Source organism: Mixophyes fleayi, chromosome 6, assembly GCF_038048845.1.
Source record: "Mixophyes fleayi isolate aMixFle1 chromosome 6, aMixFle1.hap1, whole genome shotgun sequence".
Lineage (NCBI taxonomy): Eukaryota > Metazoa > Chordata > Amphibia > Anura > Limnodynastidae > Mixophyes > Mixophyes fleayi.
The window spans coordinates 163,186,057-163,204,470 of NC_134407.1; the positions used below are offsets into that span (position 1 = coordinate 163,186,057).

At 40.0% G+C, this 18,414-nt stretch overlaps 1 protein-coding gene across 1 annotated transcript; it reads left to right on the forward strand.

Moving 5' to 3' along the window:
- The first annotated feature begins 1,475 nt into the window (after positions 1–1,475).
- On the forward strand, positions 1,476–18,101 carry SP6 (Sp6 transcription factor). Its single transcript, XM_075177009.1, has 2 exons — positions 1,476–2,057; positions 13,486–18,101. Exon 2 carries the CDS (start codon positions 13,517–13,519, stop codon positions 14,534–14,536), a length of 1,020 nt encoding a protein of 339 aa, XP_075033110.1. The 5' UTR covers positions 1,476–2,057; positions 13,486–13,516; the 3' UTR covers positions 14,537–18,101.
- Positions 18,102–18,414: the final 313 nt, after the last annotated feature.

Genomic DNA, 18,414 nt, shown 5'->3' on the forward strand with positions numbered 1-18,414 from the left:
TATGTGTTATTTTGTGCATATGAAGCTTTATTTTACATTGGACAAAATGCAACAAAATATGGGCTTCTCCACCACAGTGCAACTGAAAGGTTTAAAATGGTCTCCATTAAAAGTATAGGACACTATCATCATCATTTATTTATATAGCGCCACTGATTCCGCAGCGCTGTACAGAGAACTCATTCACAACAGTCCCTGCCCCATTGGAGCTTACAGTCTAAATTCCCTAACACACACACACACACAGAGAGTGAGAATAAATCATACATTGCTTAAAACTTAACTCCGAACACATATTCCTGACTTCAGAATAAAATATGACACAAACTGTCTTTTTCCCCCCAAACACTAAAACTACTGTTTATTTTTTTCCAGTCTTGATAATGTACCATATTTCAAAAGTATTATTTCACTGTAATAAATCTAATATTAGATGTTTTTGTTTTGTGATGGTTCCCCTTTTCTTGTCAAAGAAAGACAATTAATTGTCCAATCAGTTGTCTTTGAAACAAAATCTGCTTTGAATCCCTGTTCAACTTCAAAATTCCCCAGGTTGCTACACCTGGAAAATACACTATGGGGTCAGTTGGTTGTCATGACTGACTCTAAATGGAGAAGGTCCCCCCACTGTCCTATTTGTTATAATGGGTGGACTTGAGGCAATAAAACAAATGTCTTTAGTATTAATTTCATTTTTAATTCCTTTTACACATATTACGCAGAAAATCAAGATGACAACCCCTAGGTCAGTGTCAACTAAAATTTAGAATCGGAAATGCCTGTCTCATATCACCAAATGTATGATAATAACAACAAATGTCTTATGATCAGTTTAGCTTAAGAAAAGCAAAGAAAAATAAACAATTTTTACAAAATATTTATTGTCCTGTTGTAGAGTATACAGAACAGGAAAGTTGTGTTTCAAAATTCACTAGGCAAGTAAATATTTATAACCGGCACAGAAAATATCAGCCAGACCCACAAATGGACATTTGATGCCAATTTTTTTCTGGCACATCTAATGTTCATACGGCAACTCTGCTCCTGCAAATACTGTTTTTACTGTTCCTGCACATAGTTGTACAAGCTTCCCTGTACAGTATGATCCTGTATTATACTCAGTATCTGGAGTGTACACTGGTGTCAGGATGATGGTAGCTGAATGCTATAGATGTCTTCTCGCTTCCTTCCTTAGCAGACTGTACATCCTGCAGACTGAGAGGCGCTTTTTACTTCCTTTACTAATGTACATCTCACAGGTAATCCTCAAATCCCTCTTTCTTTCTTGTGTGTTTGAGCTGTCTGCCGTGTGACACACCCCTCCTTTTAATGAGTTAAACTTCACAGGGCGATGCCATGCCAGCTGCGGCTGCTTTCTAGGCATCAAAGGGTTAAAGTCATCAGAGAAGTGAGGGGGGAGGAGCCCCGCTGGGAAAAAGAACAGAGGTGCAACCTAGAAAGTTTAGGTGTGAGAGAGAAGCAGACTGGAACTGAAAGTATTTCAGGAGCGGATCGCGGAGGGGATCGGATGCTGCTTTCTCTGGATGGTTTCCTACGGCTCATAACAGAAGATCTCCAGCTGACTACTCACCACTGGATCCCCCAAACAGCTGATCTAGTAGGTTCTCCAGGTGATCATTGGATGTCCTCACGCTGCTCCTCTCTGATGTCTGTGGGCAATCAATTGATCACTGGATGGCCCCAGATTGCGCATCGTTAGCGATCTAATTGCGAGCAAATCGTTAGATTCCCTTAGCCAGCAAATGCATCAATGGACTTTACAGAGTGACTCACCTCAAGGGACTTAAAGTTAAAGATATACCTTGACTATTGCATCTGAAGGCGAGATACCAGAGGTGCACAGACAGGAGATCCTTTGGGTGAAGTTTAAAGTTGCTGATTACGTTGTAGAACTATATATCAGACCTGATCACAGATGGACTTCGGTTTATAGCCATCTGCTCATGGTCCTCAGACTCCTGATCACATCATAATCCAGGAGGACCTCTCTACATCCCCATAATACTATAGTTATCAGAAGCCTCCAGATTGTAAAGGTATGTCTAGTAGTCTTATCATTGTATTACCAATGTCAGTGCTGAGTGACAAAATAGCACCATCATACCCTGAATATTTTTAGATTCCCATCTTCTCCTGGGCATACTGTCAGATCTCCAAAAGTCATGTTGTGGAAATCATTTAATTGACTGCTACATAAATACGGTTGGTAGGGACCTGAAGATTAGTGCAAGATAAACATGAAATCTGATTTGTAAATTGGACATGAGTTTGGAATGTCTGAGCTGTCAGATTAGTAGATATGGATGATGATGATGATTATGTTGATATAGATGCTTTCATGAGTGCAGTGAGTTACGATTTGAAGTGGAACTAGGGTAAATAAAACATCAACTTTTACCTTTTGTTTGAAGTTGATATAGTGTTTCCAACTCTTTTGCGGGGCATTCCTATAACCAGTTGTATTAATACTTTGCAGATTATTGGCATTCTAAAGGTTCTGGGGATAGTATATGAAACACTGCGTGGTTTCATATACTCTAGTGATAACATGTCGGGAAAGCACAGGTATAACGAATGGACGAATGGAACAGCCGCTTATCTCTGTATTCACATCTCTCCACTGTTTCTGAGTCTTCAGATGATTTATTCCCCTGCACATGGTTTGTCTCAACAATACGGCGAATGTTGGGTCCGCATCGGTTCAAGATTATTTCATTCATGCTCCTGTCTAAGCGGTGACATCGCATTAATTACATTTTAATATGTGCGTGAGATACTAAAATTAACTATAAGGGTGTAGATAGGGCCAACAACTGTAAGGAGTTCCCTAACTTGTGCAATCTGGAAGGGTTTTCTTACCTTCTTGGCAGCATTAACTGCAATTTCTGGGGGTGCCTGGTCTAAGCGCAGGGTGCTTGGTCTAAGCGCATGGTGTCTGTTCTAAGCGCAGGGTGCCTGATCTAAGCGCAGGGTGTCTGGTCTAAGCGCAGGGTGCTTGGTCTAAGCGCAGGGTGCATGGTCTAAGCGCAGGCCAGGGTGCTTGGTCTAAGCGCAGATTTGGGATTTCACTTTTCACCTTCTGCTTTCTTTGCATTTTGTAAGCGAATAAAGAAGATGCATTAATCACCAAAAAGTGCCTGATTGTTTAATAGGACATAGGGGAGTGATATATGCCCAGAGAGCAATAGAAGTTACATTTAAACTAAAATAATCCAATTTGCAGTGCACCAGGTTAGCAGTTCGGCATTATTACATTGACACTGTCCTCTCATGTTTAAGAAACTAGGAAAATAAACACAATCTATTCTCCATACTTGCATTATAAAGTTACTCTCTTTACTGGAGAAAATAAATATTTTAGGGTTATGCTTTATTTCTGCATGTTCCATAGCTCTGTACAATAAATGTTTACATGGGTGACATATAAAGGTAGAGTGGGTATATATAGAGTAGATAGACCATGCCATCCCAATAACCACATATAGCAGCTCAGGGAACACATAATTCTACATAGACAGAAATTAGCAGGGCCTGATTATCCAATAGGTTGATTAGTCTGAAACCTAGGGCACAAAATTGTGACAGACAGAGGTATAAACTGAAATTCATTTTAAAATGTTAGTGAATAGTTGTTCTCCAAATTAAAAAGTGCACATGAAAGGAACGCGTAGTAATGTTTTAATCTTGACATACTCCAATGATAAAGGCTGAAGACAATGAGCCATACTCGGGTGGGCGCCTGCGGATGAACAAGTAGGGGAGACCAGCATGGTAACAGTCACAGACGACAGCCCCCTCTACTTTCACATCTTCTCTTTCAGTAGCACACCTCCGTGCCTTCAGTCTGATTTTAATAAAAACAAAACGAGGAACAAAGATTGCCATGATCCTTTTAAAAAGCTAAGCAAAGCTGAGTTTCAAAAGCTCTGGAACATAAACATTGGTAAGGGGTAAAGGATGCCAGAATTTAAATTAATGACGAGTTCTGGAGAGTAAGGTGAAGAGGCGCAACAAACGTATTAGTCTAGGGTGGACTGAACCCTTAAACAGACACAGGAAATTAGTTATATTACATATCCATGGTGTCACTTCTATATGACACAGGTTCTGATGTTGCGTACAGCCACTAATGGTCACTAGTGGCAGTGTGCTGCCAATTGTCAGGAATGAAGGCATTCACCCCCAGATGTATTACTGCCTACGATTTGTAATCCCACAGATAATCCAATATAATGCACATGGGGCCATCCAGTTGTACTGGGCACTTTGAGTCATGTGTCTTCTATAAGCTCCCTTAATTTGACCCATTGAATCACTGTGTAACAAGCATACAAGTAATCAAAAAAATCTGAGAATTAAATAAATAATAAAATAATTAAGAAATACAAAACATATAGGTGGACTAGGGGGGAAAACATTTAAAGGCACATCCTGAAAAATTAAGAGGTATATATTTGGGTGGGTGACTCCAGCAATTTCTAAATAGGAACCTAAAACTTGAAGGAAAGCGTGGCACAGTGGTTAGCATTGCAATCTCAGAAGGGGATGAGGCCGTGGGTTTGTTTCTGACCTGGGCCATATCTCTATGAAGTCTACATATACTCTCAGTGTTTGTGTGGCTTTTCTCTGGTTGCTTTGGTTTCCTCCCAAAGTCCAAAACAAAAACATACTGGTAGGTTAACTGGCTGTTGAAAAAAATGGTACAAAATTTAGCTCCAGTGGTTCAGGGACTGATGTAAATGATTAAATTTTCTTTGTACAGAGCTGTATAATATGGTAGCGCTATATAAATGAATAAACCGGTATTATACTTAATATAATGACCTAGGTCAGTGGAGAACTTAGGCTTTTAAAAAGCTGCAATATATGGATACGTGCAAATACCTGTTGTCAATATGGATTCCTTCTTCATTATTACATTTTTAATTCTATAAAGATAAATCTTCCACATATAAAATTTAACTCCCTCTTCCAGCTGTTCCGAGATGCTGGCTCTGGTGCCCTTCTTACAGCTGAAACATCTGAAATGGCTACAAGAGCTTAGTTTTGTCTTATATTTTTATTATTTTACTTTTAAAATAAGCTTCTTATCTGCAAAATATAAAATTAAATAATTATTTTTGCATCAACAAGTGCATAAGAGAGGTTCTTAAGTCATCATAGGCTACATATATTTAATAGATAAACGACTTGAACCATTCTATAATATAGTATTATTTATTTCTGTATCGACACCATATATTATCATTAATATCAGTCCCTGTCTCATTGGAGCTATCAGTCTATATTCCCTACTATACACACACTAGGGTCTATTTTTATCAGCAGCCAATTCACTTACAGGCACATTTTTGAGTGTGGAGGAAAACCAGTGCAATGGGAGGAAACCCAGGCAACAAACTGACCACATACAAACTCCATAGGTATGGCCCTGGTCAGATTTGAATCCAGGCCCTAGCTCAAAGATATATATGCATTGTTCAACTATATGTGCGCTAGTATCTTTGCCTTGTAATATGCCAAGAGCAATTGATTTTTAGGGGATCACTTTTTCTTGCAACTGTTGTAGTACCTATCAGTGATGAAAATCACCTAGGAAGTGGTATTGCCTAATTAAAATCATTATGTTAAATACTACTACTTACTAGCATAACTTCTAAAGCTTGAATAGGGACTTCCACTGAAATCGCCTGTTAAAAACACAGGAACACACAGTTGCTGCCATTTGACAGATTATGAACAACTGACTTCAGCAACATTTGTAGCCATAGAAACCATACATGCAGTCCACAATTTGTTTCCATGGTTAGGTTTTAAATGCTGTTAAGGAAGGTAATTTATTCATAGGCTAACAACATTTGTAACCATGATCACAAACTGAGATGTACTGATTGTTTCCATGGTTGCATTTATTATAAAACAAAAAAGTGGTTTGCAAACTGTCAAATGGCAGCAACAGTGTAAGTTGGAGTTTTCAACAGGTGTTTTATGGTGAAACTCCTATTTCAAGTACGAGGCATTATTCCTTTAAGTTGTAGTAACCAAGATATGATTTTAAATGAGCATACATCATTTTTGAGTGGAGTTAGCCTTTAAGTGCACTTGGTCAGTGTATATTCCTACCGGCTTTAGATTTAACTTAAGTCATGCAGTCAAGATGGTAAGCTCTCTTACAAGCAGAGCCCTCTCTATCATCTGTCCCATGTCTGCATCTTCTTCATCATATATACCTGTTCTGTTTTTATGTGTGATTTAATATACCAGTTTTGTGGCACCCTGCAAATGAACAATGATGAAGGTGAAGCAACCAGGAAGTGCTGCAAAATTAAATCGGCAAAGCTGTAAATGCCGATATTTCAGATTGACACCAGTGACATTGCCGATTCTTAATCAGCTATTTTTAAGATATTTGCACTTATTAATATTCCATAGAGCTGGAACTTATGTTGAAGGCACGTTGCTGTTGCGATTCCCTACGAAACAATGCAGTAGAAATGAAGGTATCGATCACATTGGTGATAAATACAGTATACTCACTGTATTGCTATATATACACATGATTATTGAGCAGTCTACAAGGAAAGTTGGAAATGATGAAATACAGGGAAGTATCTGAATTGTTTTACATTTCCCAAACTAGGTGCTTTTGTGAAGTAGGTGTTAAATGAGCTAACGTGAGAGTTTGGCTATGAAGCAGCTATTCACTCCGTAAATAGAGTTTTTTTCGGCAAAGAACATCTTTGGTGTTAGAAGGCTGTACGGGTAGATGCAGAACAACCGAGCAGAGATTCAGCAGCAATCTAAGAAGTGTTAGTTGGGGATTAGTTGGGGATAGGGCCATCTTAACAACATTATGGGCCCCCGGGCAAAGCAGTGCACCGGGGCCCCTAGATATAGATATAGATATATATATATATATATATATATATATATATAGATGTATACAGATACAGATATAGATATAGATATATAGAGATAGATAGATGTACTTGCTCAGTGACCCTTGAAGGTTTTTTTTGCAGGTTTTTTTCTTTTGCAGGATTATTTATTCTCATTAAGAGCTGTGCCTATGGGGCCCCCTTGCCTGTGGGGCCCCCGGGCAGCTGCCCATTGTGCCCAATGGAAAAGATAGCCCTGGTTGGGGACAAAGCTTTGTGCACTGTAGTTATTTGTAAATCAGGGACAGAATATAAGACACAAGTCACATGAAACAAGCTACTTTACAAACACAGTTTTTAATATAAAATTTCCCCTCAAGAATCAAGATAACATTACTTTGATCTCTGGAACACCTGTCATTCAGAGATAGAAGCTTTCTAATTGGTAATTCTCCTGCTGCTAGTGGGATAAGTGTTTTCAATTATAGGGGCCTATTTATTAAGCCCTAAACCATCATCATCATTATTTATTTATTTATATAGTGCCAACATATTCCGTAGCGCTTTACAATTGTGGACAAACATAGATAAACCATGCGGAAATGGCTTTTTTATAGGAATTTTTAAGTATCAGAGCTATTTAACAAAAGTATATATATATATATATATATATATATATATATATATATATATATATATATATCACAGATAACTTCTTAACTGCATAAGGCAAAGTATCGCAATTAGCCACAGTCCCTATAATTTTCAATGAGGACTGCAGTATGGACCAATATATGACGTTCTGAAAAGCTCTCCCCGCCTATCCAGGGGGAAATGCTGCCAGTCTCAAAAATAGGCCCCTTAGTGTTTTTACACACATACAGAGTACTAGCCAATCCATTCTCTCAAAACATAACAAGTCGCTATACGTACATTGCCCTGAATTTCAAACTTCTCTGGAAGTAAAATTGGCTGTTAGACAATAGGGAAAGGTTGGAGGATATCACCTGAACGGCAGGGGGCCCAGGTAAAGTATCTTTGATACGTGGAGGGGAGAACAGGATTAATATTAAAATGTGTTTGTGTGGACATATTCCTTTAATACTTTATAATCTTTTGCATATACTATTATTGTAATCATACAGAAGTGATGTAATTGTGTAAATTATAGTAGCGACATCACTTGCGTATTACAAAGAATATTATAACCTTCAAATGTAATCAAAAAGTACATCATGAGACACTTCAGACTCTGACCTGTATGAAAGCATTCTGACTTATAGGGCCTGATTCATTAAGAAAAGTAGGGCAAAAAAAGGAGTAAGTTTTCTCCTGGACAAACCATGTTACAATACAAGGGGTGAAAATTAGTATATTATTTTGCACATTAGCTAAATACTGTCTGTTTTTTTTCATGTAGCACACAAATACTTGATAGCTTTATTCGCTGAATGAAATGTAAAGTTAATCTAGGGCATGCCCTACCCAAGCTATAAATCTGCCATCACATTTTAAATTTACATCCCCCTCCAATGCAACATGGTTTTGCCAAGTTCAAAGTTACTCCTCCTTTTGCTTTACTTTCCTTAATGAATCAGGCCCATAATGTATAGTTGTGGATATGTTACATGCTGCAGTGATATGGCAAAATACAGTATGTATTATAATATGTTATTGATTTATAGTATTAGTAGATCTATTCAGTTGCTCCGTTTAAAAAAATTACCATACATAGAAATCTTATTCATGAAACACAATATTGCTGATGCGATTGGCACATTTGCGCCTAACTTTCTGCCACATTAAGGCAGCTGTGTCATCATTTATTTATTTATTTTTGGGGGGGTTGGATTCAGACTGCGCTGAACACTACGAAAATACAAATTTTCTGATGTTTGTGTAAGCAATAAGAAGGCCATCAGTCAGTAGAAATATTAGGCCTACCCTGATGTTACAGGTGATATTTCTGCATATATTTCACACAAATCATCTGTCAGATTTGAATATTAGATTTTCAAGTTCAAATGTGAATGAGGCACATGATCCATATTTATTAACAAATTGCTTGTCCAAAGAGTCTGCTGTCTCTGGCTGCAACGCATTCTGCCTCTGACTGACTATTCTAAAATAATCACTAAGGGGTCTATTATACATAGGTGGGCAGTGTGTGGTGTTTCTTAAGGACCTGTATCTCTGCTGATCGCAGCGATACAGGAAGTTGTAAAATTGCTATTTATGTATACTTACCTCCTGGGTGTAAACCCCTCTCTACAGGGAAACTCTTGCTTCCTTGGAAAAGGGAAAGACAGAGTTGACTTACTGCGCATGTGCCAATGTTTACTCGCACATGCACAGTAAAGTCAATTCTGGACTAAAGAGGGGAGGAGCATGCAGCCAGCCAAGTGGATCCTCTCCAGCGGGACTGCGCTCCATTGCAAAAAGGTAAGTAACGCCATGCTGAAATGGCATTAAGCAGTGGTCATATTGGAAATTTGGAAGTCTCGGTATTGAAAATGTAATGTAAGTGAATGTAATGTAATAGTTTTACAATGAAGGCTGTAGGAGACGTGGTGGTATGACATACCACCATATATACCCCTACTTAATGACCACTGATGTTAAGTTTATAGTGCTAGCGGTGAAATCTTTGCTCTGTTTGCTGTCCCCTGAGAGGCATATGGAGACAGTGCTAAACAGCTGAAGGTTGCTTAAAGTTGCAAAGTCTTTGTTAAAAGGGACGAAGTGATAATTTTTTTTTGCAGGACATTTGCTGAATTTTAGGCTCTTCACCTCTTCATAAGTAGACTCCTAAGATATAGGTGGGTGGAGACAGTTTATTGCCTGTATACAAACAATTGACACTCTTAAATTACAAATTGGACAAAAATGCACACCCCAAGCTTTCTAATTTTGCATAGATTTGTTTATTATGTGCTTGAGCTTACTTGTGCAGGATTGCGGATCTGGATAGAAATGATGGACAATGTTAAAAAACAAAACAAAAAAAACACAACATAATTTCAGAGACCTGCTTACTAGCATCATACGTGCTATCATTCATTTCACATTTCAAATGCGGCTCAGTTAAGCTTCATTTATGTGTTCAGGAGTTTGAGGGGACACTGAGACTGCATATATCATGTGGGTCGTGTGTCACTCAGAAATATGCCTTCCTATTTAAAGTCTACCTGAAACATGGGAATAACGACCCATTGTAAGTGTACGTCAAGACCTGGGGGTAAATGTATTAACATGCGGGTTCTTCAACACCCGCGAGTTCAGCGTCTTCGGCGATTAAATTTAAAGCGGCGCTGCATTGTAAAGGGAAACTTCCTTTTACAATGCAGCGCCGCTTTAAATTTAATCACCGAAGACGCTGAACTCGCGGGTGTTGAAGAACCCGCATGTTAATACATTTACCCCCTGATCTCTGCCTTCCCGAGAATATGGAAACAAGTTTCTGCGGCCCATTGTTAAACTAGGACTGCCTCTGTAAGTGTGCCCTCTCCTCTCCTTCATTGTCATTTAAGATCTCGCTGTGAAATCCTGAACATGTGAGATTACAATGAAGAGTGCAAGTGTGCCCACCTTTATTGGGGAACAGGCATCTGTGGGAGAAACTTAACACACATATTTCCTGGCTTCTAGTCTAGGGCACTAAAATATATTGATCTATACTCCTGCATAATTTTATACTTATACACATATACCGTGGTCAAAGTCAGTGGCGGATCCAGGGGGGGCGATCGCCTTCCCCTAGCAGGGGCTTGCTGCCGACAGCTGCACACTGTGCAGGTCTGATCAGCAGTGACAGTGTGCTGCCCGGCTGCTCTGATTGTGTTTTAAACACAATCAGAGCAGCGGGGCAGCACACTGTCACTGCCGAGCGGACCTGCACATACTGTGCAGCCGCCGGCAGCCTTAGAAATCAGAAAGGGGGCGGGGCCTAAATCCCCCCCCCCTAAAATCGCCCCGGGTAAAGCAGTTGTCTAGATCCGCCCCTGGTCAAAGTGTTCTGGTATATGGTGGTATGCCAAACCGTCACTTCTATTGCTTCAATTGTAAAACTATTACATTTTACATAGAAACTGCTTCGCTCACAACTCCAGTTTTAGCTGATATATCTTTAGTTGTAACAAGTATTTGTATTATTTTTTTTCATATCATTAGCTCTTACACGTGTCTGTTCTGCAGTCTAACTGACTGTACTGCATTCTGGCTTTATTTTGATATTTGAAATACATGTACATATGACATTATAAAGTTCTTGTCACTGGAGGATATATTTACTAACAATAGGCCTGATTCATTAAGGATCTTAAAGTAAGAAGTTTCTTATTTAAGTCTCCTGGACAAAACCATGTTACATTGCAAGGGGTGAAAATTAGTTTTCTGTCTTGCACATGTTGACTGTTTTTTCATGTAGCACACAAATATCAACATTAAATTTCAGTGTACAAATAAGCTATCAAGTATTTGTGTGCTACATGAAAAAAACAGTCAGTATTTAACTTATGTGCAAAACAGAAAACTAATTTTCACCCCTTGCATTGTAACATGGTTTTGTCCAGGAGACTTAAATTAGAAACTTCTTAATTTAAGATCCTTATTGAATCAGGCTCAATGTGCACAACTCCATTGCCATCAATCAGACTCATCATGTAAAGCAACACTCCAAGGCAAACACGTATGTAATATGTTTATATGTGATAAGTAAGTTAAACATTTCCTGCAGTGCTTGGGTTAATTTTCTGTTCCCCAGACTTTCTGACCCTAATATCCTTCGGGTCTCTCTCAGCCTCCACTTCTCGTTACAGCTCAGACAATAATTACTGTAATTTGCATCCACCAGCCCTTTATTACAGCTGCTGGCTCCTGGGATATTTAGGATGAAAGATAAACTATATTTACATTTCCTCGGTATATTTGAAAACATCTAATCAGAGTGGGTGACGTGGGATCATGGTCTGACATTCTGCAACCTGAAAGTACGGGGTCTCAGGTGAAAGCAGCAGGGGCTTCAGAATAGTAAGGTAGCACATTCACTGCAAGTGGGGAAAATAGACTATATCGCACTCAGAAAAGGAAATTAAATGCAAGCTTCCCAGTGAACATATGAATGAAGGAGGAAACTGGAAAGTAGGAATTCTAGTGAATAAAGGATGGACCTAAGGGAGGTAGTACAGGTTCTAGTGAATCTAGAATTTTAGGATAGAAAGAAACAGAGGGCACAAAAGACAAAATCATTGGCTATAGTAAAATATATATGTAGGATTTGAGGCAGGGAGCAGAGGTTCTAGTGAACATAGCACCTGTGAGAGAAGAAAACCAGGGGCCTGATTTATTAAGGATCTTAAATGAAGAGGATTCTTATTTCAGTCTCCTGGACAAAACCCTGTTACAATGCAAGGGGTGCAAATGAGTGATCTGTTTTGCACATAAGTTAAATACTGACTGTTTTTTCATGTAGCACACAAATATCAACTTTAACTTTCAGTGTACAAATAAGCTATCAAGTATTTGTGTGCTACATGAAAAAACAGTCAGTATTTAACTTATGTGCAAAACAGAATACTAATTTGCACCCCTTGCATTGTAACATGGATTTGTCCAGGAGACTGAAATAAGAATCCTTTTCATTTAAGACCCTTAATGAATCAGGCCCCAGGTTTGGAATCAATTCATCTACTGCACTTTAAAGAAGAAGTAAGAGTCTATTGTCCATAGAAAGAGGAAGTGAAGGTACAACAAGTAAAACATGATGTTATAATCAAGGTCTCTACTGTACACATCAACTAACAAAAGCGCCAATGCAGGTCAGAATCTAGAGCTTCACATCATTAAGGCCCTTAACATGACAATGACAACAAGATATAGTTTGTTCTCTTACACAGGAAGAGGAGAGAGAAGGGGCTTGAGCAGTGGCGGATTAAAACTACCACGAGCCCAGGGCAGTGGTAATGCCAGGGGCCCTTATTCTAAGTGTTTGAGCCTGATTATCACTGAAACCAGTACGCTTTAAAATATCCATTTTATTTACCAATGTATTTTTAGTTACATTTGCATTAGAGTACACGGCACCCTCTGCCCCCACACCCACCCCAAATGTTTGTAATATTTCCATTTGTATACACCTCCCCAAGTTCTACAATACAAAGTTTGAATGGAAAAATACCAGCCCCAGGTCCAAAGCCTGAAATAAAGCCACAATTTAACCTGAACTGTCCTACCCTAGTGTACAGTATCACAGCGGAGGGTTCCAATAATCACTGGGTGTAGTAATTTGGATATACCAGTCACTCGTGTGAAGCAATACATGGATTTTCTGACCATTTTTTTCCCCCTTACCACAATTTATATAAAATCATCACATAACGAGCAGCCTGATAACCGGAAGGGTTTTGGACTTCAAAGTTTTTAGTCATAGGTACACCTGTCTATTATAATTCACACAATAGGCCCTAGGGCATTTAGGAGCACATTTGCATTTTATGGAGAGAAACAGTTGATAATTTATCTGGGGCATCTGCTTCTAAATTAATTTTTCACTTTCTTGCTAACGCCTTTTTCATCTATCTTTCCACAGCTAACCCTTGCCTGGACAAACGTTATCTGCAATGCTGACTGCTGTATGTAACTCTCTGGGCAACCAACCATCAGAGGCTCCTGGATCTCCATCCGCATCTGAATTGTCCCTGAAATCATACACCCTCCCTTCAGATTCTGATCCAGGATTGTCCGTCCAGCAGGACTCTGCCCAAAGCCCATCCTATTCTTCTACTGAGCGATACACATCTCTCTCCTCTGTACGACTCCCCTGCCAATCTTTTTCAGGCCAGGAATCTACAGAGAGCACATCGTTTACCAAATTTCTGCACCCACCCTTTGAGATGTCTCACCCATATGAGTCCTGGATGAGACCTCCAACCTCAGGAGGGCCTGGGGAGGAGACTGGGGTTCCTTCATGGTGGGATCTTCATGCTGGGTCCAGTTGGATGGATATGCAGCCTGGTGCTGGAGGATTCACTACTCCTTCACCGCACCAGGCACCTCTGGGGGGATATGTGTCTGATCTGTGCATTCCCACGGCACATATGCTGCCTCCCACACCACATCTCATTGGAACTTTGGATGCCCCAATGGATTCTCATGCTGCTGACCAAAGCTCAGATGGTTCCCCTCGTCCCAAGGGTGCCAGACGTGCAATGCCACGCAGTGCTGCCCAAACTGCCTGTCGTTGTCCCAACTGCCAGGAAGCAGAACGTGCTGGTTCTAGTGGAGATGGAACTAAACGGAAAACTATGCACAATTGCCACATACCAGGCTGTGGAAAGGCATATGCCAAGACATCCCATCTGAAGGCTCACTTACGCTGGCACAGTGGAGATCGTCCCTTTGTCTGCAACTGGCTGTTCTGTGGCAAGAGATTTACTCGGAGTGATGAGCTACAAAGGCACCTACAGACCCATACTGGGGCCAAAAAATACCCTTGTCCTTCCTGCAGCCGTATCTTCATGCGGAGTGATCATCTCACCAAGCACATGAAGACCCATGAGGGAGAGACACGGGGGACCACAGAAACTACTGGCAAAACTAAGAGGGAGCCAGAAGAGAGTAGCAGTAGTCATACAAACTGAGACCTCCTCTCCTAGACAACAAGCTCTATAATGATATAGGGGATCTCTCCCGTGCAAGATTAACCCCCCACATTGCAGGATTAGTAGCGTTGGTCGGGTTGTGTTATGGATTAATTTATTTGTAGATAGACCATTGCTTGTAGCATTAGCTCATACCATGGTGTAAGAGTAGAGATGGGGAGATGGGCCAGTAGAAGCAGGTTGTTTAATAAAGCAGTGCCTTTCTGCAGTTAAGCAACTTAGTAGTACTTGATCCAGTGTTACAGGAGAATGCAGACACAGTGGTCCTCCTTTACGAAGTGCACTGCATACATACTGCAAATCGCTCAATGCACTCCTAGTTTATGGTCTTTGGAGACGACTAAGAAGTGTGTCTGTGTGCGCGGGAATGTGGGAAGATCCAAAGTGGCGCTCTGTACAAAAGTGTAAATGTCACTTGAAAAGTCCAGCCTCCTATCACTTTAGAACCACCCCTCTCATTTAATAATTATTTTCCTCTTAAAATACTGCGTGGTTTAGCCTATTATATGGCTTAAATTAATCATTAGAATGAAGGAAGTTTAGAACTGCCTTTAGAACATCACATTTTTATGTTTAAAGTGTGTGTGTGTGGGGGGGGGGGGGGGGTTGTGGGGGGGGGGGGGGTTGTGGGCTGTTATTTTATTTTTATTTCTTACTTTGGGTTAAGTGCACAGAGAGGGGTGAGACAAGTTTTCCTCCAACATAGAGCAGGTGCAAGACTCAAGCGTAGGAATGTTCTCACTCCGCCAAACGCCCCAATTTGGCGATTGCAAACTTCTGTTCCTCTGCAGTTTCCACCATCTTTCTCCACCAAACCAATGCACCTCCCCAAAGAGGGTTTAGTGCTGCTCGGCTGTTTTACGTATCGTAAATGAGAAAATAGCTTTGATAGATGAAGGGAAGACAGAACAACAATTTCAGTCTCTATAGGTACTTTTGGTACTTCTGTTCATAGAAGTGCTTCTAGTTCCACAAAAGTTAAGAGAGTCACAGATTGCCCAAATCTGCACTCGATTAGGGTTTCTAAACTTTTTTTTTCTCTTTAATAATGTGTACCCTGTGTAATGGTACATTTTTACAAAATGCATGTAAATGTATTTAAAGTACACCCCTGATTTGAGTAGGTTTATACCGACACATCCCTTATACATTTAAATGGGGTTTTTTTTTTAAATCCCCCTTCTGGTTAGTTTTGTATATGATTTTATTATTCACTAATAAATGTTAAATATATTTGCGAATCTAGGCTCTAGAGAATACAGAAAGAGTAGCAGGATCAATGAAATTTATACTATGGCATTTCACTTACCACAATGTACATACTGTAGATGGAACAGGTAAAATAAAGAAATAAAGGCATTGTATTGAATTAAATTACATATTAGGTTCCCTGTATAACCCTACTATGAGATTTGTGTTTTCTGGGAGGGAGTGGGGTGTTTATGTTAATTTTAACTCTTCGGTTTCCAGAATGGATGGATTAGAGGAAACACCCTCTGTTCTTCATTGTTAATCTGTGAGTGAGGGGCTGCCCCTCCCACATACTGTCTCTCCCCATGTTATGGGGGGAATGTGTCTATAAAACTGGGTGTGGAGGGATATGGAAAGAGAGAACAGCTCCACGCCCAGTGAGACACCGGCACGCACCGGCTGCACCCAGGGGACCTGTAGGGTGCTGCATTAACCCCTTGCCAGCTGCTAAGAGATCAAATACCATATGCACAGGCTGCCTCCGCTGCACCACAGTGGCCTGTACTGTTGCTGTATTAACCCTGTATCTGCTGCAAAAAGAGCCCAGCATGCATTAAACCCCAACTACCAAACATTTTCTTCCTATCAGTGATCCTAAACTGCACTGTATCACACTCATACATGCAAATGCTGTTAGAATACTGTACAAGTATTTTTGGCTTTTTTTTTTTTTTTTACAGCAGTTTATACCTTTTTTAAAGATGCACATGAATGTTTAGGTGGCTCCGAAGATCTTGGAATTTGTATTATTTTCTTCTTATAGTGTCAGACTATGTGGTCTATTTATTAAACATTTTTTTTCCCCCAAATTCATGCAGAAACAGCTATAATAACCAGAGGTGGCTGGAATCAGCGGCAAAAGAGTAGCTGCGGGACATATTTGCCGGGACATCTGCTTATTGGAGAAGCTATCCCGGCAAGAGTAAAACGTTCAATAGCTGTGTTACTTCATCTTTTATCGCTGTGAATGGTGGTGATTAAGAGATGTTGGTTAAAGGGTAAAAATAGTGAAGGGTCTTAAATAGCTGCAAATACTTTGAGATGCATTGGAGAGCATATATAAGGGCCTAATAGCCTGTGGAAGGATTAAGGCTACGTGCCCACTTGTGTTAATTAAATGTTATTAACTAGTGCTAAAAATACTAGTAAATAACATTGAATGAAAGGTTATGACACCAGGGGGTAAATGTATCAAGCTGAGAGTTTTCCTGCGGGTTTGAAAAACCAATCAGATTCTAGCTATTATTTATTTAGTACATTCTACAAAATGACAGCTAGAATCTGATTGGTTACTATAGGGAACATCTTCACTTTTCAAACCCGCTGGAAAACTCTCAGCTTGATACATTTATCCATAGACATTATCCCCATACCCATTGCTCTTGTTACTAGTATTGTGTTCCGATGTCGGAGAGCATGTTACCCTAGTCACATTTTTGTTTGAGTCTAAGAAAAACTTCTAATGTAGTGGGTACCTGGCTGGGTATGAATATTTATCTCTTGACACCATAGCATTTTATTACCAAATAACCACATAAACAAGAATGAAAGGTTAAAAAGAAGTTGTTAAAAGTCGTTATCTAGGCTTACTGTGTGAATGTGCAATGCAAGTAAAATCTTACACATCCTGGGCCGCGCTGTCTGGTGTCCTGCCTTTGCAGGTTTAGGTAACTTATTAGGTCCGGTCCAGTGGAAGGGTCAGTTTGGGATATGGCCAGTGATTAATCTTATGTATTTTATTATGATTGTTATGGTTTTAAGAATTGTTTGCTAATAAAAATGTAAGAAAGGGGATGATGTGGGAGAGTGGTCAGTATCCCTGTAGTGTTAGGGCCAGACTATAGATACTTTTTTCTTCTTCAGCCCTCTAAGGTGAAGTATGTGGGCCCATAATATTTATTCCTGTTGCTGTTGGGAGTTGACATTGTTGTATGAACAGCAACACTCCACACTAACAACCCCAACATCTTAAAAAACACTCGGAAACAAAGTTCATCTCTGCTAAAACTGGGTTGAGGAACGGACTATTACTGTAAATGTTACTGATATTTTATGGCATTCACCAATCAATTAATTATGTGCACTGGTGGTTTCTTAACAGTAGAGACCACCTCTAGTATAAAGGGGAACGTCAAGTGAGCTGTCACTCAGCAGCTCAGGTGCCATGTCTACATGAGTATTTGCCCCTTCTTGCACCCACGCACAGGTCACACATCCAGATGATGACTCTACTGATGTTGATAAGAATGAATTTGTGAAAGCAGCAAGAATAAAAACAAAACAAAAACCATGATTTGTGATGAGTTTGTGTGTTTTCTTGGGGCAGACACCGGGAGGGGGCAGGAGCCTGGGTCTCAGTCTGTTCCTCAACAGGCGTCAGGACGGTGAGCATTGTGTATAATCCATGAATCAGCGTCTCATGTGAGATTTGTGGTCTCTGCGGGTGTAATCCTGGGATGGGCTGACGGGACCAGTGTGAGACGAACAGCAGATGGAGCTGCCACAAGACACCAGCTATGGGAACCCTTTCCTGGGGTCACCCACTTGGATATCGGGACCCTGAGAGAGGGAGCAGCCCAAATCTATCACAAGTATATAAAACAAAT